This window comes from Lutjanus erythropterus, chromosome 6 (genome assembly GCF_056507025.1).
Source record: "Lutjanus erythropterus isolate fLutEry1 chromosome 6, fLutEry1.hap2, whole genome shotgun sequence".
Lineage (NCBI taxonomy): Eukaryota > Metazoa > Chordata > Actinopteri > Lutjaniformes > Lutjanidae > Lutjanus > Lutjanus erythropterus.
The window spans coordinates 38,730,563-38,744,620 of record NC_139322.1 but is presented as its reverse complement, the minus strand read 5'-3'; the positions used below and the strand labels follow the sequence as shown (position 1 = coordinate 38,744,620).

The 14,058-nt window shown below is 38.6% G+C and overlaps 1 protein-coding gene across 1 annotated transcript; it reads left to right on the top strand.

The window, feature by feature from the left end:
* The first annotated feature begins 587 nt into the window (after positions 1–587).
* Positions 588–10,157, top strand: lrif1 (ligand dependent nuclear receptor interacting factor 1). Its single transcript, XM_084720073.1, has 3 exons — positions 588–660; positions 3,317–4,637; positions 9,119–10,157. Exons 1-3 carry the CDS (start codon positions 623–625, stop codon positions 9,824–9,826), a joined length of 2,067 nt encoding a protein of 688 aa, XP_084576199.1. The 5' UTR covers positions 588–622; the 3' UTR covers positions 9,827–10,157.
* The last annotated feature ends 3,901 nt before the right edge of the window (positions 10,158–14,058 follow it).

Sequence of the window (14,058 nt, the reverse complement as noted above, 5' to 3'; positions counted from 1 at the left end):
TACGTCTATGCGAGAAACGACCCCATTTCACAGAGCTGAACCGGAAGAAGTAATGTTTGAGCGGGTGTTAGCAGAAAGGGGCGTTCAAAAACGCAAATGCAAACATTTTTCAACACTAGCTTACACATACGGTATGACGTTAAGAGGAAACAGAAATAGACGAAAACACTACAGGGTTATATTCAACCTAAAGAGTCTGTGCTTAAAAGTTCAAAGTTAACATGAGAATAAGATGGAGACTAATTTGCTACATTGAACACAACCCGTGTAACAGACCGGAAGGTTGATGTAACATATGTTTGCAGGGACGGAAGCCGAGACGTGAAACGCCAGTAGAAAAACATTTAGTGGAAATTTTTGCTTATTGTGAGTAAAACGGTGGTTTGTGCAGTCGAGGAATTGCCATGGCATTGCAGCCTCCGTTTATACTTTAAGTACCGAAGCAACGACGGAAGTAATAACGTACTTTCACGTAAGGGTAACTCCTCATAGCCATGCATTTCATGTAAACAGTTAACATTAGCACGTTCCAGGATTTACTCTGTGCTGCGCTTCATTGAAGCTGTTGGTTTTGTTACGCTGAACGGCCGCTGGTGGTTAAGTTTCCATGTTTTCCTGAGCGATGTATCCCACAATTAAAGGAATGGATGCGGTTCCCAGGTACAGTAACACTTGAGTTTAATACATGTAACAAACGTCATACTCTACAAATTAATGAAGCAGTTAAAAACCTGTGGATTGAAATAACTTGTGCAACATTAACTGCCCCATTTTTTTGTAAGATTTATAGGGTTACTCCTTGTTGCCAAACTAAATCTGTGGCATAAGCATGAATAGTGTTCGACTGATATAGGTTTCTCAATGGCTGATGCCGATATCATAGCAAAGAAAAGACATGAATAATTCCATTATTCCACACACATTACTATTGAATATAAATAGTTGTTTTAGCCAGTAGGGATGATTAATACCAAAGTTTTTAGATTCAGTGCAACTTTTTTGTCATTTTACTGATGTTGATATTTTTTAAAGGGACAGTTCACCCCAGAATCAAAAATACATATTTTCCCCCCTGACCTGTGGTGCTAGTTATCCATCTGGATTTTTTTGGTGTGAGTTGCAGAGTTTTAGAGATATCAGCTGTAGAGATGTCTGCCTTCTCTCCAATATAATTGGACTAAATGGCACTCGGCTTGTGGCACTCCAAACAACAAGAAAGTACACTTGAAAAATTCAAAACTAGCTTCTATTCATCAATCATGACCTGGTTTCTTGAAATATTCTGCACAACTTGTGAGCAGTTTCATGTAGGAACCACTTTCTTCTTCTTTCTGCTTTTTTTTTTCTTACTAGAAAATAAGTAGTTCCTACATTAAACTGCTCACAACAAGGTGTGTGGATTATTTTGAGTTACCGGGTCATGATTTCTGGAAAGAGACTCTGGTTTTGTTTTTTGTTTTGGTGCTTTGAATACCACAAACCAAGTCATTTTTAGTCCCATTATATTGGAGAGAAGACAGACATCTCTATAGTCAATAGCACCAAAAAAAATCTAAATGGATAAACAGAATTGCAGGCCAGGGAAAAAATATGTATTTTTGATTTTGGGATAAACTGTCCCTTTAAATGGACATGTAGTATAAAAAAATAACAGGACACATACTGGCCATCAATAGTGTGTTTGAAGAGGTTATTTGTGTTCCTGCTGTGTGACACTAAAGTCTTTCTGTATTTTTATCTGCAGGTAAAAGTAGCACCTCATCGTATTACATTTACATTCTGCCACTCTCCCATGAGTTTGGTGCAGAAGTGTGTAACTTAGTCAAAAGGTCTTAATAGGTGCAGGTGGGCTTAAGGGGAACATCAGCGACTGACAGAAGGCAGAATATTTTATTTGAGGCATGAAATAAAAAAAAAACTGTATAAATCTATATATGGTGCACCATATATAGATTTATACAGTTGTTTAAATCTATATATGGTGCACCAACTATATACATACATACAACATAACATGACAGTGTGATCTATTTCCTTGCGTCCCCTTTAAGCTTACCCGATAAAAATGTTGATTACAAAATCAATATAAAGAAAAAAATGCACATTCAATCACTGTTTAACAGTATAATAATATATACTGCATACAAAAGTGTAAAGTATACATGCATATCATGCTTTATGTCATTGCAGTGATGTAGCTACTGTACTGATACAGCATGTGGTCTGTTTGCTAGCAGGCTAAAATTTATATTTTGATTTCAAAAGAAACAATATCTCTTTTTAATGTAATATTCAAACAGATGTCTTAATGAAAGCTATGACATCTCTTTTGCTAACAAAAGTACTTAACAAAAACATGAGTAGAAATATGAAAAATATGTTCTCTTCTGAGAGAACCAAGATCTCCAAAGCTTTTTTGCAACATCTTGTCAGACCGGCAGACTCATGTCACACATTTGTTTCGATAACTCAGTATTTGTATGGACAATATTTTAACTGAATTGCTCACAATAAAAAGTGTCTTTTACTAAACAAACGGCTTCACTGGAGGAAACATCCCACTGCAAAAAATGCTGGTGTATTTTTATTTTATTAATTTATTTATATTTTGACTCAGAGGCTGCAAGTGGGCTTATATGGTACATGAGCTTAATAGGGACATTTACCTCGCAGTTTTAGATGAGATTTATTGTCATTAAGGATGGGAGAAAGGTATTAACATCTATAAATTATTATTCCGATAAAGAAATTATATCGGATAAATTTTGGCCATAATATCTATGACATAGTATTTATGAAGTTATTTGATGAACTTAATGAGAAAAAAATAAATAAATGAACATTGGAAGAGTCAGAACTGTTCTTTGTTTTTGTTGTAGCAGTGATGTCAGTTAGATTTGGTCCAGTCAGAGCTATAGAATATTAAAGGAATAGTTCACCCCCAAATCAAAAATATATGTTTTCCTTTGGTCTGTACAGTTTATTCATCTAGATAGTTTTGGTGTGAGTTGCAGAGTTTTGGAGAGATTTCTGCAGTTGCTCAGAAATATTAGCACCCATCCCTGCTTTCAGAAAGAAAGCAAATAAGCACATTTTCCCAAATTTTAAACTGTCCCTTCAAGAACAGTACAGATGCAGCATGGTAAAGATAGAAACCTGTATTGTTTGGGAATGTTGCCATTTGACATATTCATTGACAAAATGTTGTTATGAACAAAAGTGTCTGCAAATGAATATGTGTACAATTTTAATATGTCTTTACTTTTTAAACTGCTTTTGACTGACATGTTTCTGTGCTCTGTTGTTTTTCTCTCAGTGGGTCCGGTGTCTTCTACCAGGCAATGCCCGCTGTTGGAGCTGATGGAAAGAACATCATGAAACTGATTCCCGTACAAATAGTCAATGGACAGTTTGTCCAAACTCAGATAAGCCAACCCAAAATGGCTCCTGCACCACAGAAAGCTGTACCCATTAACACTGCCCCGAGACCCGTCCGGTTGATAAAAAACACATTTTTGAATCCTTCTGCTACTCAGCAGATTTCCCTCAGGGCTGCTTTGCCCAATCAAACAGGTTTACAAAAAGGAAACTCACCAAACAAGCGTCCACTACAGCAGCAGACTGCAAATTTACCACCCAAAGTACCTTCGATGACAACACATGCTGCAAACCGTGAGAAGCCGGTAACAGTGACGGTGAAATCTCCATCACTCCCCAGCGGACAGTACCTTCAGATTCCCCCTAACGCCAAAGTCCGAACAATCTCAGCATCTCAGCTCCCCCCGGCGATCAAGAAGCAGTTTTTTGATTCATTGGCCAAATCGTTTCCAGGTTCAAACAACATGGTCAGCGCGCCTATCTCCACCATGATTCATGGCACTAGTCCACAAAGTGACAACACGTCTCTGTGGCTCAAGGTGCTTTCCAACATAGGAACTAAACCTTCACAGGGGCCCCCGCTGAAAGCATCCAAGCCACAGTTAAAGCTGATCCCGAAGGTTTCAGAAAGGCCTGGCAGCCCCACAAGGTGGGTGATCGAAGAAGACACCTCAACGGCTCAGACGTGCGATCCTCTTATTTCTCCTTCTGTTACTTCAGAGATTCTTCACGCCACGGCACAGAGAGAAACTTCCAGCAAGCGCAGTGACGTCGTCACGAAAGTGACTTCTCATTTGGGTCAGGGCAAAAGCGAACAAGCACAGGAAAACACCTTGGTCGTGTGCAACGGGAAGGTATTTCTGCTGGCCAAAAAGCATGTCCCACAACCTAAATTGGGAGATAGCAACTTGCCAACAGCGGCAGCGAAAATTTTGGAACTCAACAAAACCAGGACGCCTTCATCCCAACAATTACTTAAGGCAGGGGCTGCTGGAACAAGGCAGGAAGTCACAATTACCATTCCAGATGAAGATGAAGTGATCGACCTTTGTGATGATGATGACTCAAGCCAACCAGCAACATCAGCTAATGTGTCTGCAGACGCTCAACTGGATGAAGACAACGTGATATTTGTGTCATATGTTCCACCCCAAACTGACTCTGGGTCAGCGCAAGACTGGAAGCAGAGCACCTTCACCCAGCAACTGGACACCATGGAAGTTGTTGTAGAAACAGAAAGTCACGCACAAAACATGCAGGTGAGGGCACTTCTGTTCTTTGACTGCTTTGGAATTCTCTACAGTGTTTTTGATTACAGCAGGATATCAAGATATTCTAATGCATTTAGCTGCACAGTTAGATTTTCATGGTGCCTCAGAAAGGCACAGTCACGGTGTACGATATTACACTATTATTGTTATCACTTACTCTGACCCTTAAAGGAATGAAAACAGTTTTTTTGGTAGAACAAACTCTTACATTTTCACATATTAGATTTTTGTTATATTCAATTTTTTATACACCTGTCACAGACTCACCAGACACAGCTGATAGAGGATGCTCAATAGAGTTTCTATAAGATCAAAATATTTCATATTTCATCATAATTCCAGAGCAGGGGTTTGCAACATTTAGAATCAAAAAAAAGAAAAAAAAAGAAAATCTGTTCAGAGCTACAACTATTACTGGTTGACTTCACCAAGCACGGCACGTCTGCGCCACTGCACGGCTGCAAACACCACCAGCAGCGTTTCACAAGCATTTCAGCAGCAGACCGTTTTGCCCGCTTGATTATTAGCAGGTTACGTGGTTAAACAGTTTACTTTCTGTCTGTCATGAGTCTGCATGAGGTCTTTCATTTTGAAAATTAACCGGATTCTCCTCGCCTTTTCTCTGTCTGACTTCCTGCCCGTTCGATCTGCTCTGTGCTAATTGACACGGCATTCGTCAAAAACAGACTTGGCGTGTATTTGAAGTGGAGCAGAGAGCTGTTTCTGGGACGCGCCAAGGTGCTGCTGGTGGAATCACAAGCACTGTATAGAATGGCTGCCATCAGCTCTGGCTGACGTGGTGCAGCCTCACCTGGTGGAATTTAGCCATTAAATTCTCCTTTTTCCCTGAAAACTTTTTGTTATTGTTTGGCATCTATAGCTATCATATGGAGACTAAAGAAGACTGGCCAAAGTCAAAATTAAGAGGAAAAGGGGAAAAGGGACAGAGCTGACGCAGATTTTAGTTAGCAAAGTATTAAAACCTTTTTAAAATTTTGTGTATAGGCTACATATTTTTACAATTGCCAAATGTTTTTACACTGTAAAGGAATGAAAGTTGAAAAGTTGAGACGACTCAAAATTTCAAGGTAACTGCAATAGATTTTTTAGTTTTGAGTCCAATTCAAACTCTTATCTTTTGAAATAAATTTTTAACTGGCCTTTTTTTCTTTAGGTAACTTGAATCGTTGAGGTTTAGAAACTGTTTGGTGCCTGGAAGCTAATTGGTTTCATTTAAATATTAAAATATTAACCATCATTCACTATCACTTGAATTAATCTAATTTTTGAAATAAACTTTTTTCCACATAATTTTTTGTCAAAGTCACCAGGAGTCACTGGAGAGGGGCTGCGAAGCCACAGGTTGTAGATTGTTGCTATGGATTTTTTTTTGGTACAAAACCATGAAAGAAGCAGGATAATGTATAGTGAGCAGGTCATTATTGTGAAATAAACCCTGTCTGGATTTATTTCACAATATTGCCCAGCTCACTGTACATTATCACTTACTAAAAATTCTACTTAAGCAGCTACAAGAAACAGGAGGAGCTCATGGTCTGTTATAGGCCCACTGTGGTTCATGATTTATTTTGATGAATAAAAAAAACAGATCTTTGTGTGTATCGTGCTTATCTGGAGTTAGTTTGGTAGGGTTTAGGTAAAAATACAAAATTCCATTTAAAATATATATGTGTAAATATATATATTATTAATGCAATTTGCCTGCAAAATTGGTCCATCCAGCAGCAGACAAAAGTATAATCCTGCAGCAACACTTCAAAAATAGCAGCAGTAGTAGCAGTAGGAATTCTGCCGGAAAACTGCAGACCTGGCAACCCTACTACTGAGCTACCATTATGGGACATGTACAGCTTTCTTATTGCTATCATTGATTTTTAAAAGGGAGACCTTTTACACATGGCTCAATTAAAACTGTGGTTTCATGTCTGATGGGACAAATTGTTTGTGAAATTTTAATAAGGCGTTTGTTAAAAAAAAAAGTTTTCATTCCTTTAGGGTCATTGTAACTGAAAATATGAATAATAATTGTGTAATAGCTTGAACCATGAAACAATGATATTTTCTGAGATGTTTATTAGATCATCCATTGCATCTCAGTGTTCTTCATCACCATATTTAGATAAGATGATGCTTTCATTTTTAACACACAATGTAAGTATGTCTGCAGCATGGAGGTTTTCTGAAACAGCAATGATCGATGATTTCTCAGCAGTGTGAAATGACGAGCACCCAGCTGATATGGAGCTTGTGAGAGATACCATACTGATTTTAGACTGGTATGGTGGCCAATATAGTGAATGCTTCAGCTGAGATAAAAATAGACCTTTGCTATGTGGTTTGGTCACAGTAATTGCACCAATATGATTTTACAAAAATATTCAGAAGGCTGTCTTACATATACTTTGTCAACCAATTGTTGAAACGAATACTGAAATATAGAATAAATAAAAATGAAATAAGAAGCTCAACAAACATTAGTACTGTTCAGTATGAACCAACTGCTGAATATTTTAAATCTGTCAGTTGTTAGGGGCAGGTTGTAAAACAACAATCAGAGCTTCTTTGCACCTGAAAGTGAACTCCTCTTGTTTTCATAAATGTTCCTCATTGTTTTACATTTAAATCAACATTATATGTCTTGTATCAAAAAAACATGAGGGGTGTCATCATTTTAATTTTAAATTGAAAATCAAATGAAAGGAGCTTTCAGTTTCAAGAATCGAATCAAAAGGCAGAATCAGTGATTCTCCCAGTGTTTGTTTTTCTCTCCAGCTCTGTCTACTTGTTGCATTGAGTGCATGTCTGAAGGAAAACTCTTTAAAGACAACACAGCGTAGCTAATGAGCAGTTACATCACACTTAACACCGTGTAGACTTCATTTTTATGAAGAATTTGAAACTGTAAATACCAGTTGTCACAGCATAAAACCAATGATCTGTTGATCTTTGAAAATCAATATTCAGTAGTTAGGGTTGGGTGATGTCAAGCAAACTGGCATAAGACGATGTTCACAGTGAAAACATCACAATGATGATGGTGTTGCTGAGTCTAAAAGGCTCCTCGTCTCAGCCTGTCCTTAACTTAGTTGTGTTTAGAAAAAAAACATGACATTGTAATGACCAGCAGCGACACTTCTTTGTATTTTCTCTCCTGCATGTCAAAAGAACTTAGGCGACAACTCTGTGGCGACTGAGCAGATGCACTACCACGAATACACAAGGCTTTTTAATTGTTGCAGTGGGTGAGGGCTCAGTGGTTGATGACTTTTGTCTGTCGCAATGGATGATGGCAACCCTATAGACAGTCTGACAATGACAGCTGTCAGTGCAAAATAAAAAATGTTTAAATTAAAAGTGTTGATTTGGAGAACCATTAAACCCCCAGTAAACATGTAATCATAAACATGTAAACTGATATGTCTGTAATAGGCCCACATTGGGCCGATCGGCTCACCGATATATGGGACCAGTTCTACCTTCAACACTACAAATTACAGTTAAGTAAGTAAGTTTAAACAATGTAGCCATCACTGCCCACGTATTTCCATGCATCCTTTACATTGGTAATCCATCCACTAGAGGGCGCTGCTCAGCATCAACCCTGAAGAAGAGTCAGAAGTTCCCCTGAAGAAGAAGAAGAGTCAAAAGTTTCTGACAGCAGCAAACATGGTGACCCTGTAGTCGGCTGTAATAATGAACCTGTTGAGAAAGAGACAAAAGTGGAGGCAGAGTTGTACACGTAGGTGGTCTGGGCGCCATTAAATACATCGCGACGTGGACGGAGAAGTTTTTTACTGCTTGTTTGATGACGAACGTCATTTACAAGTAGGGCTCCATCTAACTATTATTTTCACAGTCGATAAATCTGTCTGATCTGATTGTTTTCTCGATTAATTGATTAGTTTTTTGGCCTAAAAAAATGTCGATCAGCGTTTCTCAAACTCAAGATAAGGTCTTGAAATGTCCTGTTTTTCACACAACCCCAAGTTTACTGGCAGAGAGGAGTAAATAATCACATTTAAGAAGCTGGAATTTTTTTCCCCTAAAAAATTACTCGAGCTGATTAATTCACTATCAAAATAGTTGGCAATTAATTTAATAATCAATTATTCACTGAATCGCTGTAGCTCTATTTACAATACTATCAGATTTTAAAAACTTCTTCATCATGTCCTGTGGTCATGTTTTGCTTGAACCACCAGCTACACTGTCCCCACGACTACCACAGGTACTGCTTCATTTGGTCCACATCTGTAAACTTTCAGCAAAAGTACAGAAGTATGGACAAAATGGGCGTAGAGTAGAGACAGATGGCTCCGCCCTTATACGTATGTGTACCTAACGTAGAGCGTAAACGAGCAACCAGAACCCTGAGTGTGGCTGCAGACTCTTACTCTTGTGTATATATCGTTTTTTATTTTAAAAAGTGTTACTTTTTCTACTTGCAGAGCCCTGTGAATCCTGCAACACACTGGACACCTCCCCCGTCACCAGATTCCTGTCAAATGTCCGACCACATGCTGAGACAGATGTTTAGCATAACAGCCGATGTGACGATCTGCCTGCAGAGGATCGATGAAGCATCAGATGGGTCTGTCCTGTCCACTCCAAGTCCTCACACACACATCAAACCTGTCAAATGTTCACATTTCACACTGAACACAAAAGCTCAGTGCTGCTCAGGCCAGAGCTCGCTCAGCAGAACACCACATGATGTTGAAACTGACCCAGTGATTGGCTACGTGGAGCCCTTAGACGACGAGGATTCTTTCGGCACACACGAGACTGACCCCAACTCACAGGACATGGATTGGCAGCCGCAGAGTAAGATTTCTGTGGTTCTGAACACAAACACGAGCAGGATAGGAAGAACAAGGAAGCGCACTATTTGTCCATGTTGCGTCCCTAGCGCTCCTGCCGCCAAGTCCAGCACAAAGTCAGTAGAGCCGGAGAAGCAGGCGTGGATGACAGAGCAGACGGGTAAAAGAGGTGGAAGAAAAAGGGATGTGAGAAAAGATGTAACAGCAGTTAACAACAAACAGGACTGTGAGACATCTGAGGCTCCAGCCAGTGACAGCTTATCCACCACATCCATGGACTCTGATGAAGCACAACCACAGGAAGACATCGAAAGAGTCGTAAAGAAACGGCTTTAGCACGGATGAAAAACAGCACGAGCTGAGAGAGATAAACATTTCACACTCTAATATTCTAACATGTCAGTTTTGTATAAAGTTATGGGATTTATTTTGGTACATAAACTGTTATTGCTGTTTATTTTTGTTGTAATTAACAAGGACTAACACAAGTGTCATACTGTTTCAGCACATTGTCCAGTACACACCCAGGTGTTAGAATTGGGGCTCAACATTAATCAAAGTTGTATCCAGATTACTTTGTCCTGCTGCAATTTTCAAATCGCAGGAAGTGCAATATTTGTTCAAGTCATGATGTGCGTCAAGATACTACTTTATATATTATCGTGCTGCAGAGAAACATCTTTGTTTGCTAAAGATCCTCGCAAAAATCACACCATTATTGTTTTAAAGGGTTAAAACATCACCATTGTAAACATCACCAAGTATATTACAGCTGACCCTTTGCTAAGCTCCGCCCTCCTTAGTTACTGTTGCTAAAACTGCCAGAATACACTCATTAACGTGGGAAAAGGAAATGGAGGGACTCAATTAGTGCAGCGGACCTTGAGGCGGGTCACCCAGCAAGACCTGCTGGACCGTGATCGCAAAAGACAGCCATGATAAGAGTCTTATCATGGCTTCACACTGCATCAACATGTAGGGAAATGCAAAGCTTGACAGCCCTAGTTACCGTTGCTAAGCTATGATTGGCCAGTTGCTGTTTGACTTAGCGAAGGATCAATTGCAATATCAGTTAAAATAATTACAATTAGATATTTTTACAAAATCGTTCCGCCCTAGTTAGAATATGGCTGAAGATGTACCAAGTAAAGAGTGACACGGACAGGAAAAACATTCCTGGCCAGCCCCAATCCAGGAGAGACTTAAAAAAGAATTTAAAAAAGACAACAGAATGACTAGAATTATTTCCAAAATGTAGAAAATAGTGTTTATTAATATCAGAAGTGTATATTTATATATAAAACTGAGCTATTGTTATTATGGGTCTCACTCCTGTTGACTTTTTTTTCCTGGCCCATCCCAGTTCCTTGAAGAATGGTGAAATTGACTCCCATCCTATGGGAATCCAGTGAAAAAATGTCAGCCTCTAGTTCAGATACCATCTTGAACTTTGCATATCAGCCAGCTCAAGTAAAAAGAACTTGGTGTAGTAGGGTCGTGGCACGGTTCCATTTTGTGGCTAATGAATTATGTAATATGGGATTGTGCATAGACTGGTGTGCTCGCTGATATTGATCCACCATCTTGTATGAAAGACATTTCTGATACTGGTACAAGAGAGTTTGCCGGGCTAATGTCCAAACAGTGAATTTGCTATATTTTTATCTTATATTAAGGGGCGGAGTCAGTATGATATTATAGTCTGTGAGGCAAAGAGAGGGAGAATATTCATTCTACATGATGCTGAGTATTAATTCACATTACATACACTATTTACTGCCGTGAAACTGGAATGCCATTGACTTATGCCTTAAGGTTATATTGACTGAAAATACATTGAAGCCATATATTCAGTGCATTGAATATATTCAGACATCATCGGCCAGTAATTACAGATGCAGGCGAGGTTAGGCTGTGGGTATTCTGTGCCACTGCTTATGCAAAATATTAATATCAACCCCCTTCAAAAACACTCCACTTCAAGTACAGGTTCTGCATTAAAACTTTAAGTACTTTACTAAGGTAAGAGTATGGAAGTATCCCAGCAAAATGTTCTTAAAGAGGGTTAGTGTTAGGGTGCAGTTTGATAGTATATGATGATGACAGAGTTATTGTAGTGAAAAGGTATAGAGAGATACATATTGTATATCACTGCAGAAACACTACTGGATTTTGAAAAAAAGTTAAAAAAAAATATATCTGTTAACAGTATATCGTCTAATTTATTTCTAAAATCGAAATGACTCATGACATGAGGTAACTGAGAGAGTGAACTTTCACTGGTGTTTTTTAATAATTATGAATAAGAAACACAAATAGAACCAAGAAACTTAAGAAAGATGATCAAATACACATAAAATGCTCCTCATAACACACAAAAAAAAATAAATCTGCCTTATGTTCTGTAAAAAATATCAGACAAAATATATGCCTGTATTGATATAGCTCTGCTAGGCTAACATTGGACGACCAGTACAGATGTCTGGCTCTACCAAAAATGTGGAGATATTGTTTCTAAGCCATATCGCCCAGCCTCAGTTGAAGCTGTAGGAGCTGTAAGCTGCTGTGGATCCTCCGTCCAGTCCGCCCTGACTCCCGCCTCTGTTTCAGGCTCTTGAGGGACTGAAAGGACGGTGGCAAGCCAACCCGTCCTCACCTGATGGCACTGAAACAAGAGCTCTGTCGTGTGACAAATTCATCTCGATTTAAGGTCCACTTCCTTGCTTTTCAAATACAATGAGATGCAGTTAAAAGCTAAGGAAAAAAATATTAAGTGGACATTGAATTAAGATTAATAGGTCAATAATTAAAGATGGTGTGGATGGCTGCCACAATGTGTGACCTGCTAATTATATTTTTCCACTGACTGATGATTGTTGTTATGCGATAAAACAGTAAAATAGATTCCTTGTATGTGTAAACCTACTGCAATAAACGTTACTCTGATTCTGAAAAGCTCATCTCAGTGCAGACTGGTGGTCTTGAACAGTGCTGTGTCTGCTGTAGTTTGAAGGAGCGGTGCAGAGAAATGGGAATCAAGTTCCACTACGGCAAGAGAAAAAAAACTAGAGCTAACAGAAAACGTTCTTAAACATGGTGTGACATGCCCCGCTCTCTGAGTCAGCTGGGATCAGGACATCATCTTGCTGACTTATCTCATATAAAGCCCAGGGCCAGAAATTGAGGAGTACTTTTTGGCAGTGACCTGACTCCAGAGGAGCAGGTAGAGAGAGTTGTACCAGCCTGCCTCCTTCAACATGAAATGCACCAAAAATCACTTTTTTCTTTTCTCTTTTTAGAGAAGCTAATTCATGCTTTTATTTCATCTTGTCTAGACCATTGCGACTCTCTACGGGAGAGGATTAGGGCCACATGAAAACTTGAGTTCTGAATTTAAAGTTCATTTTCTGAAAAAAATAAAGAAATAAAAGTCAGACTCAAACTAAACTCATCTGAGTTTAAAATCAAAATTCTGAGTTTAAAGTCAGAATTCTGAGAAAGGTTACATGAAAAAAACTGAGTTGTGAGCTTGAAGTAATTTTTTCTCTTAAGTCTGACTTTAAACTAAGAATTCAAACAAGTTTCTCACATAACCTCAATATTTCTGTAGCACTGGCTACCAGTAAGGTTTAGAATTGAGTCTAAGATTTGATTGATTACTTTTTGAACACTGAAAGGTCGCAACCCCAGCTAAATTACCCATCTTTTAACTCTTTGTGAGCTGGAATGCAACCTCAGATCTCCAGGCAGTTCCCTTTCTGTTGTTCCACCGTCCAGACTCAGAACCGCGTGTTCTTTATTAGGATGCCTCCCTGTGGAAACCAGGCTATCAAAATCTGCTTCATCTATTAAATTCCTTCTAAAATCACATTTGTATGGACAGGCTTTTATGAGAACCTACTCCCTGAGTTGCTGTTTGGGCATCTGGATTCACTGAAGTGTCTATTTTTCCTGTTTCTTCTGGGTTTTTTTTTACCCTTTACTAAAATTTTTCACAATTTTTTGGGACATATTTGTATGTAAATTTTTGTTCTGTTCTTAATAGTATCTCTGTTAGTGCATTTTTAGTTGCATCTCTTTACCTCATTCATGATTGTTTTTTAAGAATGTTATTCTTCTGGGGGATATTTTTGTGGGTTGCTATATGTAAAGCACTTTGTAAATGTTTTTAGAAAAATGCCACACTGTTGATGTTATTGCAGTGGAAATGCTGTAAAAGCATCTAATCTGAGAAACTGATGAGCGGCTGTCAGTGTGGATTTACAGTTTGTCACTAAAAATAATTTTGTATTTAACCATGTTATGATATTCATAAGGTGTTATTAAATGTAATGCCAATTGTGTTTATTTGGACACTTATGCAAATAAATTCACTGGTTGAAATAAACATTTTTGTGGCCAGATTTTGCTAGTTTTCACAGCCGCATCATTGATATCTCTTTTTGACCAAAACATTTTCCACCATGAGCTCCTGCATGAACAGTACTCTATGCTTGGCAGTGTTGTGTCACAAAGCCTACATATGGGATCTGCAACATTGCATCCAGCAATGCCTGCTATACGTCATT

What these genes read in the sequence shown, in the direction of transcription:
- lrif1 (XM_084720073.1), top strand. Translation starts at nt 623, where the DNA reads ATGTATCCCACAATTAAAGGAATGGATGCGGTTCCCAG. An exon ending in GGAATGGATGCGGTTCCCAG is followed by an intron (nt 661 to 3,316) that starts GTACAGTAACAC and finishes TTTTTCTCTCAG; the next exon opens with TGGGTCCGGTGTCTTCTACC. An exon ending in GTCACGCACAAAACATGCAG is followed by an intron (nt 4,638 to 9,118) that starts GTGAGGGCACTT and finishes TTCTACTTGCAG; the next exon opens with AGCCCTGTGAATCCTGCAAC.